At 43.9% G+C, this 15,749-nt stretch overlaps 1 protein-coding gene across 26 annotated transcripts in view; it reads right to left on the bottom strand.

Moving 5' to 3' along the window:
- cacna1aa (calcium channel, voltage-dependent, P/Q type, alpha 1A subunit, a) overlaps positions 1–15,749 on the bottom strand; it is a 177,668-nt gene that overhangs the window by 102,907 nt on the left and 59,012 nt on the right. For 19 of the 26 annotated variants that reach the window (XM_036938866.1, XM_036938880.1, XM_036938883.1 and 16 more), the window contains exons 4-16: positions 12,043–12,134; positions 11,675–11,827; positions 11,043–11,230; positions 9,232–9,335; positions 8,908–9,023; positions 8,185–8,241; positions 7,171–7,257; positions 6,656–6,862; positions 5,602–5,714; positions 5,209–5,321; positions 4,556–4,687; positions 4,245–4,317; positions 3,427–3,544 (exon numbers count right to left, since the gene is read on the bottom strand). In XM_036938866.1, the coding sequence (XP_036794761.1) occupies positions 3,427–3,544; positions 4,245–4,317; positions 4,556–4,687; positions 5,209–5,321; positions 5,602–5,714; positions 6,656–6,862; positions 7,171–7,257; positions 8,185–8,241; positions 8,908–9,023; positions 9,232–9,335; positions 11,043–11,230; positions 11,675–11,827; positions 12,043–12,134 (1,553 nt within the window). The remainder of the gene's footprint in view (positions 1–3,426; positions 3,545–4,244; positions 4,318–4,555; positions 4,688–5,208; positions 5,322–5,601; positions 5,715–6,655; positions 6,863–7,170; positions 7,258–8,184; positions 8,242–8,907; positions 9,024–9,231; positions 9,336–11,042; positions 11,231–11,674; positions 11,828–12,042; positions 12,135–15,749) is intronic. The other 7 variants (XM_036938891.1, XM_036938887.1, XM_036938874.1 and 4 more) reach the window with 3 other exon arrangements.

Raw genomic sequence — 15,749 nt, forward strand, 5'->3', positions numbered from 1 at the left:
TTAATGCGAGTGTAGCGAAATGCTTGTGCTTCTAGTTCCGACAATGCAGTAATAACCAACAAGTAATCTAACTAACAATTCCAAAACTACTGTCTTATACACACAAGTGTAAGAGGATAAAGAATATGTACATAAAGATATATGAATGAGTGATGGTACAGAGTGGCATAGGCAAGATACAGTAGATGGTATTGAGTACAGAATATACGTATGAGATGAGTATGTAAACAAAGTGGCATAGTTAAAGTGGCTAGTGATACATGTATTACATAAAGATGCAGTAGATGATATAGAGTACAATATATACATAGACATATGAGATGAATAATGTAGGGTATGTAAACATTATATTAGGTTGCATTGTTTAAAGTGGCTAGTGATATATTTTACATCATTTCCCATCAATTCCCATTATTAAAGTGGCTGGAGTTGAGTCAGTGTGTTGGCAGCAGCCACTCAATGTTAGTGGTGGCTGTTTAACAGTCTGATGGCCTTGAGATAGAAGCTGTTGTTCAGTCTCTCAGTCCCAGCTTTGATGCACCTGTACTGACCTCGCCTTCTGGATGATAGCGGGGTGAACAGGCAGTGGCTCGGGTGGTTGTTTTCCTTGATGATCTTTATGGCCTACCTGTAACATCGGGTGGTGTAGGTGTCCTGGAGGGCAGGTAGTTTGCCCCCGGTGATGTGTTGTGCAGACCTCACTACCCTCTGGAGAGCCTTACGGTTGTGGGCGGAGCAGTTGCCGTACCAGGCGGTGATACAGCCCGCCAGGATGCTCTCGATTGTGCATTTATAGAAGTTTGTGAGTGCTTTTGGTGACAAGCCAAATTTCTTCAGCCTCCTGAGGTTGAAGAGGCTCTGCTGCGCCTTCTTCACGATGCTGTCTGTGTGGGTGGACCAATTCAGTTTGTCTGTGATGTGTATGCCGAGGAACTTAAAACTTTCTACCCTCTCCACTACTGTTCCATCGATGTGGATAGGGGGGTGTTCCCTCTGCTGTTTCCTGAAGTCCACAATCATCTCCTTAGTTTTGTTGACGTTGAGTGTGAGGTTATTTTCCTGACACCACACTCCGACGGCCCTCATCTCCTCCCTGTAGGCCGTCTCGTCATTGTTGGTAATCAAGCCTACCACTGTTGTGTCGTCCGCAAACTTGATGATTGAGTTGGAGGCGTGCGTGGCCACGCAGTCGTGGGTGAACAGGGAGTACAGGAGAGGGCTCAGAACGCACTCTTGTGGGGCCCCAGTGTTGAGGATCAGCGGGGTGGAGATGTTGTTGCCTACCCTCACCACCTGGGGGCGGCCCATCAGGAAGTCCAGTACCCAGTTGCACAGGGCGGGGTCCAGACCCAGGGTCTCGAGCTTGATGACGAGCTTGGAGGGTACTATGGTGTTAAATGCCGAGCTGTAGTCGATGAACAGCATTCTCACATAGGTATTCCTCTTGTCCAGATGGGTTAGAGCAGTGTGCAGTGTGGTTGAGATTGCATCGTCTGTGGACCTATTTGGGCGGTAAGCATTTTGGAGTGGGTCTAGGGTGTCAGGTAGGGTGGAGGTGATATGGTCCTTGACTAGTCTCTCAAAGCACTTCATGATGACGGAAGTGAGTGCTACGGGGCGGTAGTCGTTTAGCTCAGTTACCTTAGCTTTCTTGGGAACAGGAACAATGGTGGCCCTCTTGAAGCATGTGGGAACAGCAGACTGGGATAGGGATTGATTGAATATGTCCGTAAACACACCAGCCAGCTGGTCTGCGCATGCTCTGAGGGCGCGGCTGGGGATGCCGTCTGGGCCTGCAGCCTTGCGAGGGTTAACACGTTTAAATGTTTTACTCACCTCGGCTGCAGTGAAGGAGAGGCCACAGGTTTTGGTTGCGGGCCGTGTCAGTGGCACTGTATTGTCCTCAAAGCGGGCAAAAAAGTTATTTAGTCTGCCTGGGAGCAAGACATCCTGGTCCGTGACGGGGCTGGTTTTCTTTTTGTAATCCGTGATTGACTGTAGACCCTGCCACATACCTCTTGTGTCTGAGCCATTGAATTGAGATTCTACTTTGTCTCTATACTGACGCTTAGCTTGTTTGATTGCCTTGCGGAGGGAATAGCTACACTGTTTGTATTTGGTCATGTTTCCGGTCACCTTGCCCTGATTAAAAGCAGTGGTTCGCGCTTTCAGTTTCACGCGAATGCTGCCATCAATCCACGGTTTCTGGTTTGGGAATGTTTTAATCGTTGCTATGGGAACGACATCTTCAACGCACGTTCTAATGAACTCGCACACCGAATCAGCGTATTCGTCAATGTTGTTGTCTGACGCAATACGAAACATATCCCAGTCCACATGATGGAAGCAGTCTTGGAGTGTGGAATCAGATTGGTCGGACCAGCGTTGAACAGACCTCAGCGTGGGAGCTTCTTGTTTAAGTTTCTGTCTGTAGGCAGGGATCAACAAAATGGAGTCGTGGTCAGCTTTTCCGAAAGGAGGGCGGGGCAGGGCCTTATATGCGTCGCGGAAGTTAGAATAGTCCTGGTTGCGCAATCGATATGCTGATACAATTTAGGGAGTCTTGTTTTCAGATTAGCCTTGTTAAAATCCCCAGCTACAATGAATGCAGCCTCAGGATGTATGGATTCCAGTTTGCAAAGAGTCAAATAAAGTTCGTTCAGAGCCATCGATGTGTCTGCTTGGGGCGGAATATATACGGCTGTGATTATAATCGAAGAGAATTCCCTTGGTAGATAATGCGGTTGACATTTGATTGTGAGAAATTCTAAATCAGGTGAACAGAAGGACTTGAGTTCCTGTATGCTTTTGTGACCACACCACGTCTCGTTAGCCATAAGGCATACGCCTCCGCCCCTCTTCTTACCAGAAAGATGTTTGTTTCTGTCGGCGCGATGCGTGGAGAAACCAGCTGGCTGCACCGACTCCGTTAGCGTCTCTCCAGTGAGCCATGTTTCCGTGAAGCAAAGAACGTTACAGTCTCTGATGTCCCTCTGGAATGCTACCCTTGCTCAAATTTAATCAACCTTGTTGTCAAGAGACTGGACATTGGCGAGAAGTATACTGGGGAGTGGTGCACGATGTGCCCGTCTCCGGAGTCTGACCAGAAGACCGCTACGTTTCCCTCTTTTACGAAGTTGTTTTTTTGGGTCGCCGGCTGGGATCCATTCCGTTGTCCTGGGTGAAAGGCAGAACACAGGATCCGCTTCGCGAAAGTCATATTCTTGGTCGTACTGATGGTGAGTTGACGCTGCTCTTAAATTCAGTAGTTCTTCTCGACTGTATGTAATGAAACCTAAGATTACCTGGGGTACCAATGTAAGAAATAACACGTAAAAAAACAAAAAACTGCATAGTTTCCTAGGAACGCGAAGCGAGGCGGCCATGTGTGTGTGTGTGTGTGTGTGTGTGTGTGTGTAAGGATACAGTTGCCGAAAAGTGTGAGCACGATGAAGAAGACTGAGAAGACCATCCCGTTGTTGACTCCTCCCTGAGATTCTATTCCATCATACATGACCATGTTCCAGTCTTCTCCGGTCAGGATCTGGGGGAGAACACACTCCTAATAAACATGTAGGATCTGGGGGAGAACACACTCCTAATAAACATGTAGGAGCTTAATTTTAGGCACTTTGCTATAGCAGAAAAAAAACAGCAACAGGAAATGTGAATTATTATGTGGATTATAATTAGTGGACATTTTTTTGTAGGGGTTGATCAATTTTTCGTTAGGGCAAATCAAGTCTGACATTTTAAAGTGGAAATTACACCCTTTAGAAGCCTTTGAATACCTTGAATACACTACAAGTTTGCATTTTCTGCGGAGCGGGACATTTCTCAGGAACAAAAGAGTGATACAATTAAGATCCTACATCTGTACACACACAAACACTCATACACTTGTACTGCTGTACACATACACTCTTATACACACACACAATCTTATACACACACACACACTCTTAAACACACACACTTAAGCACACACACTCTTATATACACACTCTTAAACACACACACACTTATAAACACACGCTTTGCACACGTTAGGACTGCTTATCTTGGGACTGCTTACACTCTCACCTTTCCCTGCCTTTACACTCGTCTATCCTCTTTCTTTCTCTCCTATCCCTCATTTCCAGTGTGCTACCACTCCCACTCTTCTTCTGCCCTCTTTTCTCATTCCATTATCTCTTTCCTTTCTCTCCCCTCTCCACTCCCCCCTCCCGTCTTTATCCACTCACCTGGAACACAGTCATTATTGCTGCAGGGAAAGTATCAAAGTTGGTCGAGGGAGTGCCAGATTCAAAATTAAACCTAGAGGATAAACAGAAAGAAATTGAGGAAGAGAGAAAGAGAGAGCGAGAAAGAGAGAGCGAGAGAAAGATAGCGAGAGAGAGAGAGAGAGAGAGAGAGAGAGAGAGAGATTAAAGATGACACCAAACAGTCAGATACTGAAGATAAAGAGTGACAGGGGAAGGGGGGGAAGGGGGAGGAAGGGGGAGGAAGGATGAAAGGGGCAAGAAAAGAGGGGGAAAGAAGAGGAGGTACTGACTGTCCTCCGAAGAGTTGCATGCCCAACAGAGCGAAGACGACGATAAAGAGGAAGAGGAGGAAGAGCAGGCTTATAATGGATTTCATGGAGTTGAGCAGAGATACAACCAGGTTCCTCAAAGACGCCCAGTACCTGACAGAGAGAGAGAGAATAGTAGAGAGAGAGGGAGAGGGGCGCGGGAGAGAAATCACAGCAGAAAAATGTGTGACCTGTTGCCACAAGAAAAGGGCAACCAGTGAAGAACAAATACCATTCTAAATACAACCCATATATTTTCCATTTTGTACTTTAACTATTTGCACATCGTTACAACACTGTATATGGACATAATATGACATTTTAAATGTCTTTATTATTTTGGAACTTGTGTGAGTGTAATATTTACTTTTCACTTTTTATTATTTATTTCAATTGCTTTGGCAATGTAAACATATGTTTCTTCCCATGCTAATAAAGACCCTTGAATAGAACTGAGAGAGTTGGGGAGAGAGTGTTGGAGAGAGGAGAGAGAGCTTGTGTGAGAGAGAGAAAGAGTTTAGAAAAGCCTATAAATGTCTAAATGCCTTCATGGTCGTTTGTTAATGAGACATGCTGACAAACAGATTGATAAGATATCCGATACAGAGGTTGACTCAAAGTCAGTAGAGACTTACTTGGTGACTTTGAAGATTCTCAGTAACCTTAGAGCTCGTAATACACTGATACCAAAGGATGTCCCAGGCTGGATAAAACCCCACAGCACCTCGAATATGCTGCCACATATTACCTGCCACACACACACACACATACATTAGTGATGTTATCCAAAACATGCGGTCAAAAATTATATGCAAGTGTGTGTGTTTACTGTATTGGTGTGTGTGTGTGTGTGTGTGTGTGTGTGTGTGTGTGTGTGTGTGTGTGTGTGTGTGTGTGCGTGCGCGCGTGCGTGCGCGTGCGTGCGTGTGTGTGTGTGCGTGCATGTGTGCGTGCGTGCGTGCATGTGTGTGTGTCCGTGTCACATATGCACCGTGTGTACCCTAGAGTAGACGAGTTCCACCACTCACAATGCAGTCAAAGCAGTTAAAGGAGGAGTGAAAGTAAGGCTGTGACCCCAGTCCATAAATCTTTATACCCATCTCAGAAATGAAGATACTCAAGAAGACGAACTCTGCAAAGTCTGGAAGAGGTGAAAAGAGAGAGGGAACAGGGTGAGAGAGAGCGGGAAAGATCAGACATGAATGAGCAAGCAGGAAAATACAGGAGGATGATATCGAAAGAAAAGGAATAAAGAAGTACATTGAACAATTCACTGTAAGAAGCAATCAAATAGGCAGAAAGACTGTCACGGATCCCTCCGGAACTTTCATTACACACACCTGTCCCCTATTCCTAATGATTAGTACTTGTATAAGTTTGCCCTTTGGTTTCCATTGGGCTGTCGATTATTGTTACTATGTCCGTTGGTGCGTGTGAGTACCTGTGCTGTGTGTTTTGGCCTTCATGCCATTGTGGATTGCGCAGATGATTACGGGTCGTGTCCAGTGTGTTAATTATTGTGCGCGTGTGTTATTTATTAGAGGTACTCCTCTCTCTTTTGTTTGAGTTTCTACCCTGTGTTTTTATTCCGTGTTTGATTGGTCTTCGTCCCCGTGCCTTTACACGGCACGCCATAATTTGGGGCTTAATAAAAAACCTTATTACGCGTTCCTGTGTCTGTCTCCCGAATCTCCTTTAAGCCAACGTGAAAGAATCTCCTTTAAGCCAACGTGAAATAATCTCCTTTAAGCCAACGTGAAATAATCTCCTTTAAGCCAACATGACAAAGAGGTAGAGAAAGAAATAAAGAAAAGTATCTAGAATTTTATCCTTCATATAAGAGTGTATGTGTACAGTAGCATGAGTGTATGAGTGTCTGTGTGTGTACAGATGTAGGATCTTAATTTTATCCATCCTCCCACCCTCTATCCCTCCCTCCCACCCTCTATCTCTCCCTCCCTCCATACCTCCCTCTCACCCTCTATCCCTCCCTCCCACCCTCTATCTCTCCCTCGCTCCATCCTACCCTCTATCCCTCCCTCCATCCATACCTCCCTCCCCCCTCCCTGTATGTCTACTCACAGAGGAAGTCTGAGAGTGGTTCAGGCTGGTCATAGTGTACTACAGCCACACACATGGTGTTAAGTCCCACCAGACACAGTACACTCCAGTAGAAATACTGGGTCTTCACAATGCGTCGGATGAAGAAACGCAGACGACGCTCCCTCTTATGGAAGTTAGAGCCCTCCAGCTTTGAACTCTTCAGACTGGCCCGCGCAAAGGGAGAACCTGGGAGGAGAGGAGAAGAATGGGAAAAGGAGAGGGGGATAGTGGAGAGGAGAAGAGAAGAGTGGGAAGAGGAGAGGGGGATAGAGGAGAGGAGAAGAGTGGGAAAAGGAGAGGGGGATGGAGGAGAGGAGAAGAGTGGGAAGAGGAGAGGGGGATGGAGGAGAGGAGAAAAAAGGGAAGAGGTGATGGAGAACAGGAGAAGAGTGGGAAAAGGAGAGGGGGATGGGGACAAGAGTGGAGAGAAAAAACACATTTGGTTAGCATGTAACATCTTGTGTGTGCGTGTGCGTGTGTGTGGTGTTTCTTACCCAGTGCCAGGTCTCCATTCCCATCCTCTGGGTTAAGGAGATCTGTTTTGTTCTTGTGGTTTTTGATGGTGGGTCTCCTGCGGGTGCCTGAATGGGAAAAATAGAACACAGTGACGCACAACTACTCACTATAGAACACGCAAACAAACACTGGCACAGAAGCAAAGATGCTACATTTACACTAGTCAAGATGCTACATTTACACTAGTGAAGATGCTACATTTACACTAACAAATATGCTACATTTACACTAGCAAAGATGCTACATTTACACTAGCAAATATGCTACATTTACACTAGTAAAGATGCTACATTTACACTAGCAAAGCTGCAACATTTATAATAGGAAAGATGCTATATTTACACTAGCAAATATGCTACATTTACACGAGCAAAGGTGTTGCATTTACACTAGCAAAGATGCTCTCGTTACACTAGTAAATATTCTACATTTACACTAGCAAAAATGCTACATCTACAATAGCAAATATTATAGATTTACACTAGTAAAGATGATAAATGTACACTAGTAAAGATGCTACATTTACACTAGTAAATATGCTACATTTACACTAGTAAAGATGATACATTTACACTAGTAAAGATGATACATTTACACTAGTAAAGATGATACATTTACACTAGCAAAGATGATACATTTACACTAGAAAATATGCTACATTTACAATAGGAAATATGCTACATTTACACTAGCAAAAATGCTAAATTTACACTAGAAAATGTGTTACATTTACACTAGAAAAGATGCTACAGTCACACTAGCAAAGATGATCCGGTTACACTAGTAAAAATTCTACATTTACACTATTAAAAATGCTACATTTACACTAGCAAAGATGATACATTTAGTCTAGAAAGATGCTACATGTATACTGGTAAAGATAATACATTTACACTAACAATGATGCTACATTTACACAATGTTATATTTTCTCATTGTCTGTCTCTATATACATTCTAACATCATATCTATGTCACTACACACACACACACTTGGGAAAATACCGTCAAAGGCATCAGGGTCTTCATCATCTGCTAAGATCACTTCTTCTATAGGAAGCAAAAGTGAAGTAAACAAAACAGGGAATGTATATGGCAATATGTAACATATATAACATAAATATATAACATAAATATATAACATATATAACATCAATATATAACATAAATATATAACATATTTAACATAAATATATAATGTATATAACATAAATATATAGCATATATAACATAAATATATAACATAAATATATAACATATTTAACTTAAATATATAAAATATATAACATAAATATGTAACATATATAACATAAATATGTAACATATATAACATAAATATATAACATATATAACATAAATATATAACATATATAACATAAATATATAACATTTTCAACATAAATATGTAACATCTATAACATAAATACATAACATATATAACATAAATATGTAACATATATAACTTAAATAACATAAACATATAACATACATAACATAAATACTTAAATACTTAAATAACATAAACATATAACATACATAACATAAATACTTAAATACTTAAATAACATAAACATATAACATACATAACATAAATATGTAACATATATAACATAAATATATAACGTACATAACATAAATATATAACATATATAACATAAATATGTAACAGCCCTTCCATGTATGTTTTGTGTGTAGTTCTATATGATGATAATGTACCTGCTTTACAAATCCATTCCAGGTATCCATTGAGCTCTCTCTCTATCTGCTGCTGTCTCCTCAGCTTTAGAAACTCACTCCTGTTCTCCACTCGCTCTCTCTCTTTGGCAAACTCCCTGTGATAGACACACACATATCAACACACACATATCAAATGAAACACACATATAGATGTATACAATGACATATACACAGACATATTGTATACACACACACACGCACACGAAACACACACACACACATGTCCCACACACACGCGCACGTGCGCCCACACACACACTCTCCCACACACACACATGCATGCACACACACGCACACACTTACCCAGACAGTACACCCAGGACCAGGTTCAACATGAAGAAAGAGCCGATGATGATGAGGGGAATGAAGTACATCCAGTTCCACGCGCTCCCTGAGGCATCGTTGCTCTGCAAACACACACACACGCACGCACGCACGCACACACACACACACACACACACACACACACACACACACACACACACACACACACACACACACACACACACACACACACACACACACACACACACACACACACACACACACACACACACACACACACACACACACACACACACACACACACACACACACACACACACACACACACACACACACACACACACACACTAGTAATTCATCTTTCCCTTGTTTGACTAGAGAGGTTACACTGAGATGTAGATTTTATAAAGCCAAAAAATAGCAGACCATTTCACAACCTTTTCATGAACTGGGACGGGGTCACCACAATACGGGGATGATTAGGACATCGTTTTATACAGTATACTGTCCAGAGTATCTGCCATTTAAACAGTTCAGCTGCACAGAATGTAACACTCTTCCTCTCTATTTTTCCCTCACCCTTTCTCTCCCTCTCTCAACCCTCCATATCCCTTCTCTCTCCAACCCCCCTTTCTCTCCCTCTCTCAACTCTCCATTTCCCTTCTCTCTCCAACCCCCCTTTCTCTCCCTCTCTCAACCCTCCATTTCCCTTCTCTCTCCAACCCCCTTTCTCTCCCTCTCTCATCCCTCCCCATCTTGCTGTATTTCCCCCTAAACATCACAGAATGTAATGCCCTCCCTCCCTCCCTCCCTCCCTATGTCTGTGGGCGTGGCTGCTGTTGCTCTGTGCTGCAGCCTTTTTATCCATTAAACTTTCAGCACTTTCTTCCTCAGCAGCTGCAAGAATAACTCTGACTGAACAGCCCTGTTAAATATAGAGCAGCACCACCACCGAGTGAGACTGATGGAGGAAAGAGAAGAAGGGAAGCGGTGGGGGAAAGGGGAGGGGGTGAAGAGGAAGGGAGAAAGGGGGAGGCTGGCGGGGGGAGAGAGAGAGTGAGTAATTGGGTGTGGTGAGGTGGGGGGAGTAGGAAGATGCGAAGAGGAATGGAGATGGAGAGACAGATTAAGGAAGCAGAGAGAGCGAGGAAAGAGAGATGTGTGAGAAAGAGAAGAGGGGGAAGAGGGGCAAGGGGGAATATTCAATATGGGCCCATATAGACTGCTGTGGATGGGACTACACTCACATTCCCCCACTACCCTCATCCACCTCTCTGTCACCATAGCAACCATTGCCACTGGCAGCAGGGCCCTATTCACTGTTTCTTAGGTATGGGCACACAATACAGCATATGAGTAAATGCTACGGGCATATTTGTATAGCAGTGAAACATGTATTATATGAATTGGTGGGTATTTACAATGTAATTTACTAGTAAATACGATAGAAATCTATTATCCAGGTTGTAGTTGCCCCACAGATTTAGGATCAGCTTATCCTGCCTCAATTCTAACCGAAACCCAAAACGAAAACTGAACCCAATCTCAAACCCAAACCGAAGACTAAACCTGAACCCGATCTCAAACCCCAAACCAATCCTGAATCCAATCCCAATCCCAAACACAAACACAAAACCAAACCCGATCTCAAGCCAAACCTAAACCTAAAACCAAACCCAAACTCCTGATCTTAAACACAAAACCAAACCCGATCTTAAACCCTAACCCAACTACAGTAACTCACATAATAGTCCAGCTCTTTAACCATCAAGTAAATACCATAATACCTCTAAAACAGAACCACTGTGATGTGAAGTACCGTAACTCACATAGTAGAGCAGGTCAGTCCATCCCTCCATGGTAATACATTGGAAGACAGTGAGCACGGCAAACAGGATGTTGTCAAACTGGGTGATGCCGTAGTTAGGCCCCAGCCAATACTTTCGACACGTGGTCCCGTTTGGACATAGTCTCGACGGGGCTTCGGTCCCACACGGAACTTCCTCACGAATCTCATCTACAGGGGTACAGACAGTTTGGGGATCAACATGTTATTTAAGAGCTAGATCTTCTTTGATTCATTTTGAATTGACAGTCTTTTTGTCACTGATTTAACTGGCATACTGATTGACTGACTGGCGACTGACTGGCTGACTGACTAACTGGTAGAATGACTGGCAATGACTGGTAGAATGACTGGCAATGACTGGTAGAATGACTGGCATACTGCCTGACTGGTATGCTGACTGGCACATACTGACTGAGTGACTGACTGGCAGACTGACTGACTGATTGACTGACTGATTGACTGACTGACTGACTGGCAGACTGACTAGCAGACTGACTGGCATGCTGACTGACTGACTAACTGACTCAATGTCTGACCATCCAACCAACCGACTCACCGACCTACTGGCTGACCGACCGACTGACCGACCAATCCACCGACTGACCGATTTACCTGTGTGAATGTCGAAGCAGGTAGTATGGAATTTGCCCATGTAGAACTCCAGGCCGATGATAGCGAACATGAGGATGGCGAAGAATAGCAACAGGCCGATCTGCAGCAGTGGAATCATAGCCTTCATGATGGACTTGAGGACCACCTGGAGGCCTGGGGGAGACAGAGCACATTGTTTAAGAACAGAAACAACAGACAAAGTAAAAAAAAAACCTGACCTACATCCCAAAATCCCTATAAAATTGATGTAACTTAATCAGAACTGTCCTCCCCCTCCCCTCTTCTTATGGTATCAGATGAAATAAGACTATTAGGGGTGTAGCTAGTCGGTCTCTCCGTCCCACACCCCCATATGTCCCAAGACTTACTGGGTATCCCAGACACCAGTTTGAGGGGTCTCAGTACACGGACCGCTCTCAGAGTCCGCAAATCGAAGTCCGATCCCACTGTAGACAGGATCCTACAGAGAGAGATGGAGCAGAGAGAGAGAGGAGGTGGAGAGAGGGAGAGAGGGAGACAGAGGGAAGAGGGAAAATGAAGAGAAGGAATAATTATAGTATTTTTATATTTTTTTAGGAACATTTGTAGCATCAGCCAATCAATGTGTGTCAGTTGCTGGGGGTTTTAGTGACATCATCTGTTGATCATTTACATGAATCACTTGGATAAGAAGAAGACATTCAGCGAGTGAATGAGTAAGTAAATAATGTGAATGCATGAATGAGCCACGAGTCAATCAAGAGATGGGACAGGGAATTCGATAGAGAGAGAGAGAGAGAGAGAGTGAGAGAGAGAGAGAAAGAGAGAGAGAGAGAGAAAGCGAGAGAGAGAGAGAGAGAGAGAGAGAGAGAGAGAAAGAGAGAGAGAGACAGAGAGAGAGAGAGAGAGAGAGAGAGAGAGAGAGGGACAGAGAGAGAGAGAAAGAGAGAAAGAGAGAGAGAGAGAGAGACAGAGAGAGAGAGGGAGAGAGAGAGAGAGAGAGAGAGAGAGAGAGAGAGGTAGAGATAGAGAGCACAGGCTGTATTGTTGTTGACTGGCTCATTTGTTACCCATCTTTATTCCACTGCCAACTCATCAGGACTGTATCTTTACCTCACTATACACACACACACACAAACATTTATGCACGCATGCACAGACACATGCACACACAAACATGCACACACATGCACACACACACAAAACACACACACACATTGTGTAGGAAAAACTGAGAGGGACAGAAAGATAGGTGTGTGTGTTTCTGTGAAGGAGTATGTGTGTTGGTGAGGAGGAGTGTTTGTGTGTGAAGGAGAGGATGTTCTCTCACGTTGTCTGACTTCCAGTTATCTCTCTGACTGACTGGGAATCATCAACGTTTTCCAATAGTCCTTCTGCTAAGAGCTGCATGGCACAGTTTAACTGGCTGATCCTGTTGCACCAGTGCATTCGACTCTTGGTGGAATGCATTGCTTGACACCGTGATATGCACAATGTCGTTCGTGAACTGCAGGTCCCCAAATGATTCATTCTCGAGTTTGTTTTGAGCAGCTTTGTAGTTTTGGTTCTACGAAGCTGGGTCCATCATAACAGTCAATAATCAATTAATTGCATTAATTCTTGCACCATGTAATATATTATCAGTTTGAAACAATGCCTGCAGCATGATCAGCTGTTTGTCTCTGGAGCTCCTGAGCGGGGTGCATCAATCCTGCTGTAGGACTCATTGCATTGCAGCCAACAGGTCAAACAAACAACTGAAACAAACAAGTCACTCAGAAAAATGAAACATAACTAGAGGCATTAAAAAGGGTAATTCAAAAATAATGAATAATTCGCAAACTGCACATCACTACTCAATAGGTGTCTCTCCCCTCCACATGGACCACTACAACACAGGAGAGTCTCAGGGGCCCACCGTTAGTCTGACAGCACACCTAAACACTAGGGAATGATGAGGTGTCAGTGTAATACAATCTGAATGACACATCGTTGAAAGCCTTCCCACCGAGGCCTGGTGGGGTATCTGGTTGTTGAACAACAGTGAGTCCACAGAGCCCAGTTTAGGAAGCTCTGTGCTTAACGACTGACACACACTTTTAGCTTAATAGCTTCACCAGAGAGGCTGGTGTGACTGACTATGTTCTGGAGTTAGCTATCTGCGCTGGGAACGCAGGTAAATCCTATGGGAGTTAGCTATCTGCGCTAGGAACGCAGGTAAATACTATGGGAGTTAGCTATATGCGCTAGGAAGGCAGGTAAATCCTATGGGAGTTAGCTATCTGCGCTAGGAACGCAGGTAAATACTATGGGAGTTAGCTATATGCGCTAGGAAGGCAGGTAAATCCTATGGGAGTTATCTTTCTGTGTTAGGAACAAAGGTAAATCCTATGGGGGTTAGCTATCTGCGCTAGGAACACAGGTAAATCCTATGGGAGTTAGCTATCTGTGCTAGGAACGCAGGTAAATCCTATGGGAGTTATCTTTCTGTGTTAGGAACAAAGGTAAATCCTATGGGGGTTAGCTATCTGTGCTAAGAACACAGGTAAATCCTATGGGAGTTAGCTATCTGTGCTAGGAACACAGGTAAATCCTATGGGAGTTATCTTTCTGTGTTAGGAACAAAGGTAAATCCTATGGGAGTTAGCTATCTGTGCTAGGAACACAGGTAAATCCTATGGGAGTTAGCTATCTGTGCTAGGAACACAGGTAAATCCTATGGGAGTTAGCTATCTGTGCTAGGAACGCAGGTAAATCCTATGGGAGTTAGCTATCTGCGCTAGGAACGCAGGTAAATCCTATGGGAGTTAGCTATCTGTGCTAGGAACGCAGGTAAATCCTATGGGAGTTATCTTTCTGTGTTAGGAACAAAGGTAAATCCTATGGGGGTTAGCTATCTGTGCTAGGAACACAGGTAAATACTATGGGAGTTACTATCTGTGCTACAAGGCAAGTACTTGCTATGGGATTTCAATTCTATATAACTATATTTATCCCCTCAGGGGCAATTAAGCTATCTCCTGTGCTAGATACGTAGAGGGATGCTATGGGAGTTAGAAATCGCTAGCCCTGATGACAGCCGGGGATACAGATACTGTCCTACCAGAAGAGTAGGTAAAGGGAAGTGAGAACGAGGGAAGGAGACAGGGAAGGAAGGGCGAGGTGCTGGTTTGTCAGCCTGGAAGGTCCTGCGCTGAAGACAAGGTGGGATATTGGGGTTAAAGTGAGGGATTCACACTGACAAAGCAGGTGTGTGTGTGGAGGGAGAAAAAGTGTGTGTGTGTGTGTGTGTCTGTGCGTGTGTCTGCGCGTGTGTATGTAGGGGATAGTATTAACAGTGCTGACAGGACAGACATCTACTGGGAGTTACTTGCCAATCTGCCTCACAGGAAATTGTCAAGAGTGTATATGTGTGTGTGTGCATGTGTGTGCAAGCAAGAAGAAGACAATGATGATGATGAAGAAGATGAAGATGGCAGTCTTGCACCAACAGCAGCTCCTCAACCCCACCAGGTCTGTCCACCTTTACAGCATTTATCATCAAAGCAACAAGGCTCATTCACACCGTTTCCACGGTTACTGGGGCCCTTCTCATTCATAACTGTTTCCATGGCAACAGGGACCTTGGCTCCTTGCTAGAATCTTTACATCACCGTGGTAACCGGGCCAAGGGGAGCTTGATTGATATGTTTTTTCTTTTCTTCTAATATCCTCAGTTGTACAGTGAAACACACACATGCATGTAATTAATACACATACAAGCTAGCACATACACCCAAAGCACACACACCACCACAAGCATGCACACACACGCACACATTTATAAGCTGCGCGTACATACACTTTCAGCTTGGAACCATTTGAGTGCAAATACATTTATATGCACGAATGCACACTAGTATTTAGGTCACACGAACTAGCTACCTATGAAAATCCTCAGTTTCTACCCTGATGAACACACACGCATGAAAACACACACACACACACACTCCCTCCCATATACACACACACACAGTTGAAGTCGGAAGTTTACATACACTAGGTTGGAGTCATTAAAACTCATTGTTCAACCACTCCAGGAAATATGATAGGCTCA

Source organism: Oncorhynchus mykiss, chromosome 12 (assembly GCF_013265735.2).
Source record: "Oncorhynchus mykiss isolate Arlee chromosome 12, USDA_OmykA_1.1, whole genome shotgun sequence".
Taxonomy (NCBI): domain Eukaryota; kingdom Metazoa; phylum Chordata; class Actinopteri; order Salmoniformes; family Salmonidae; genus Oncorhynchus; species Oncorhynchus mykiss.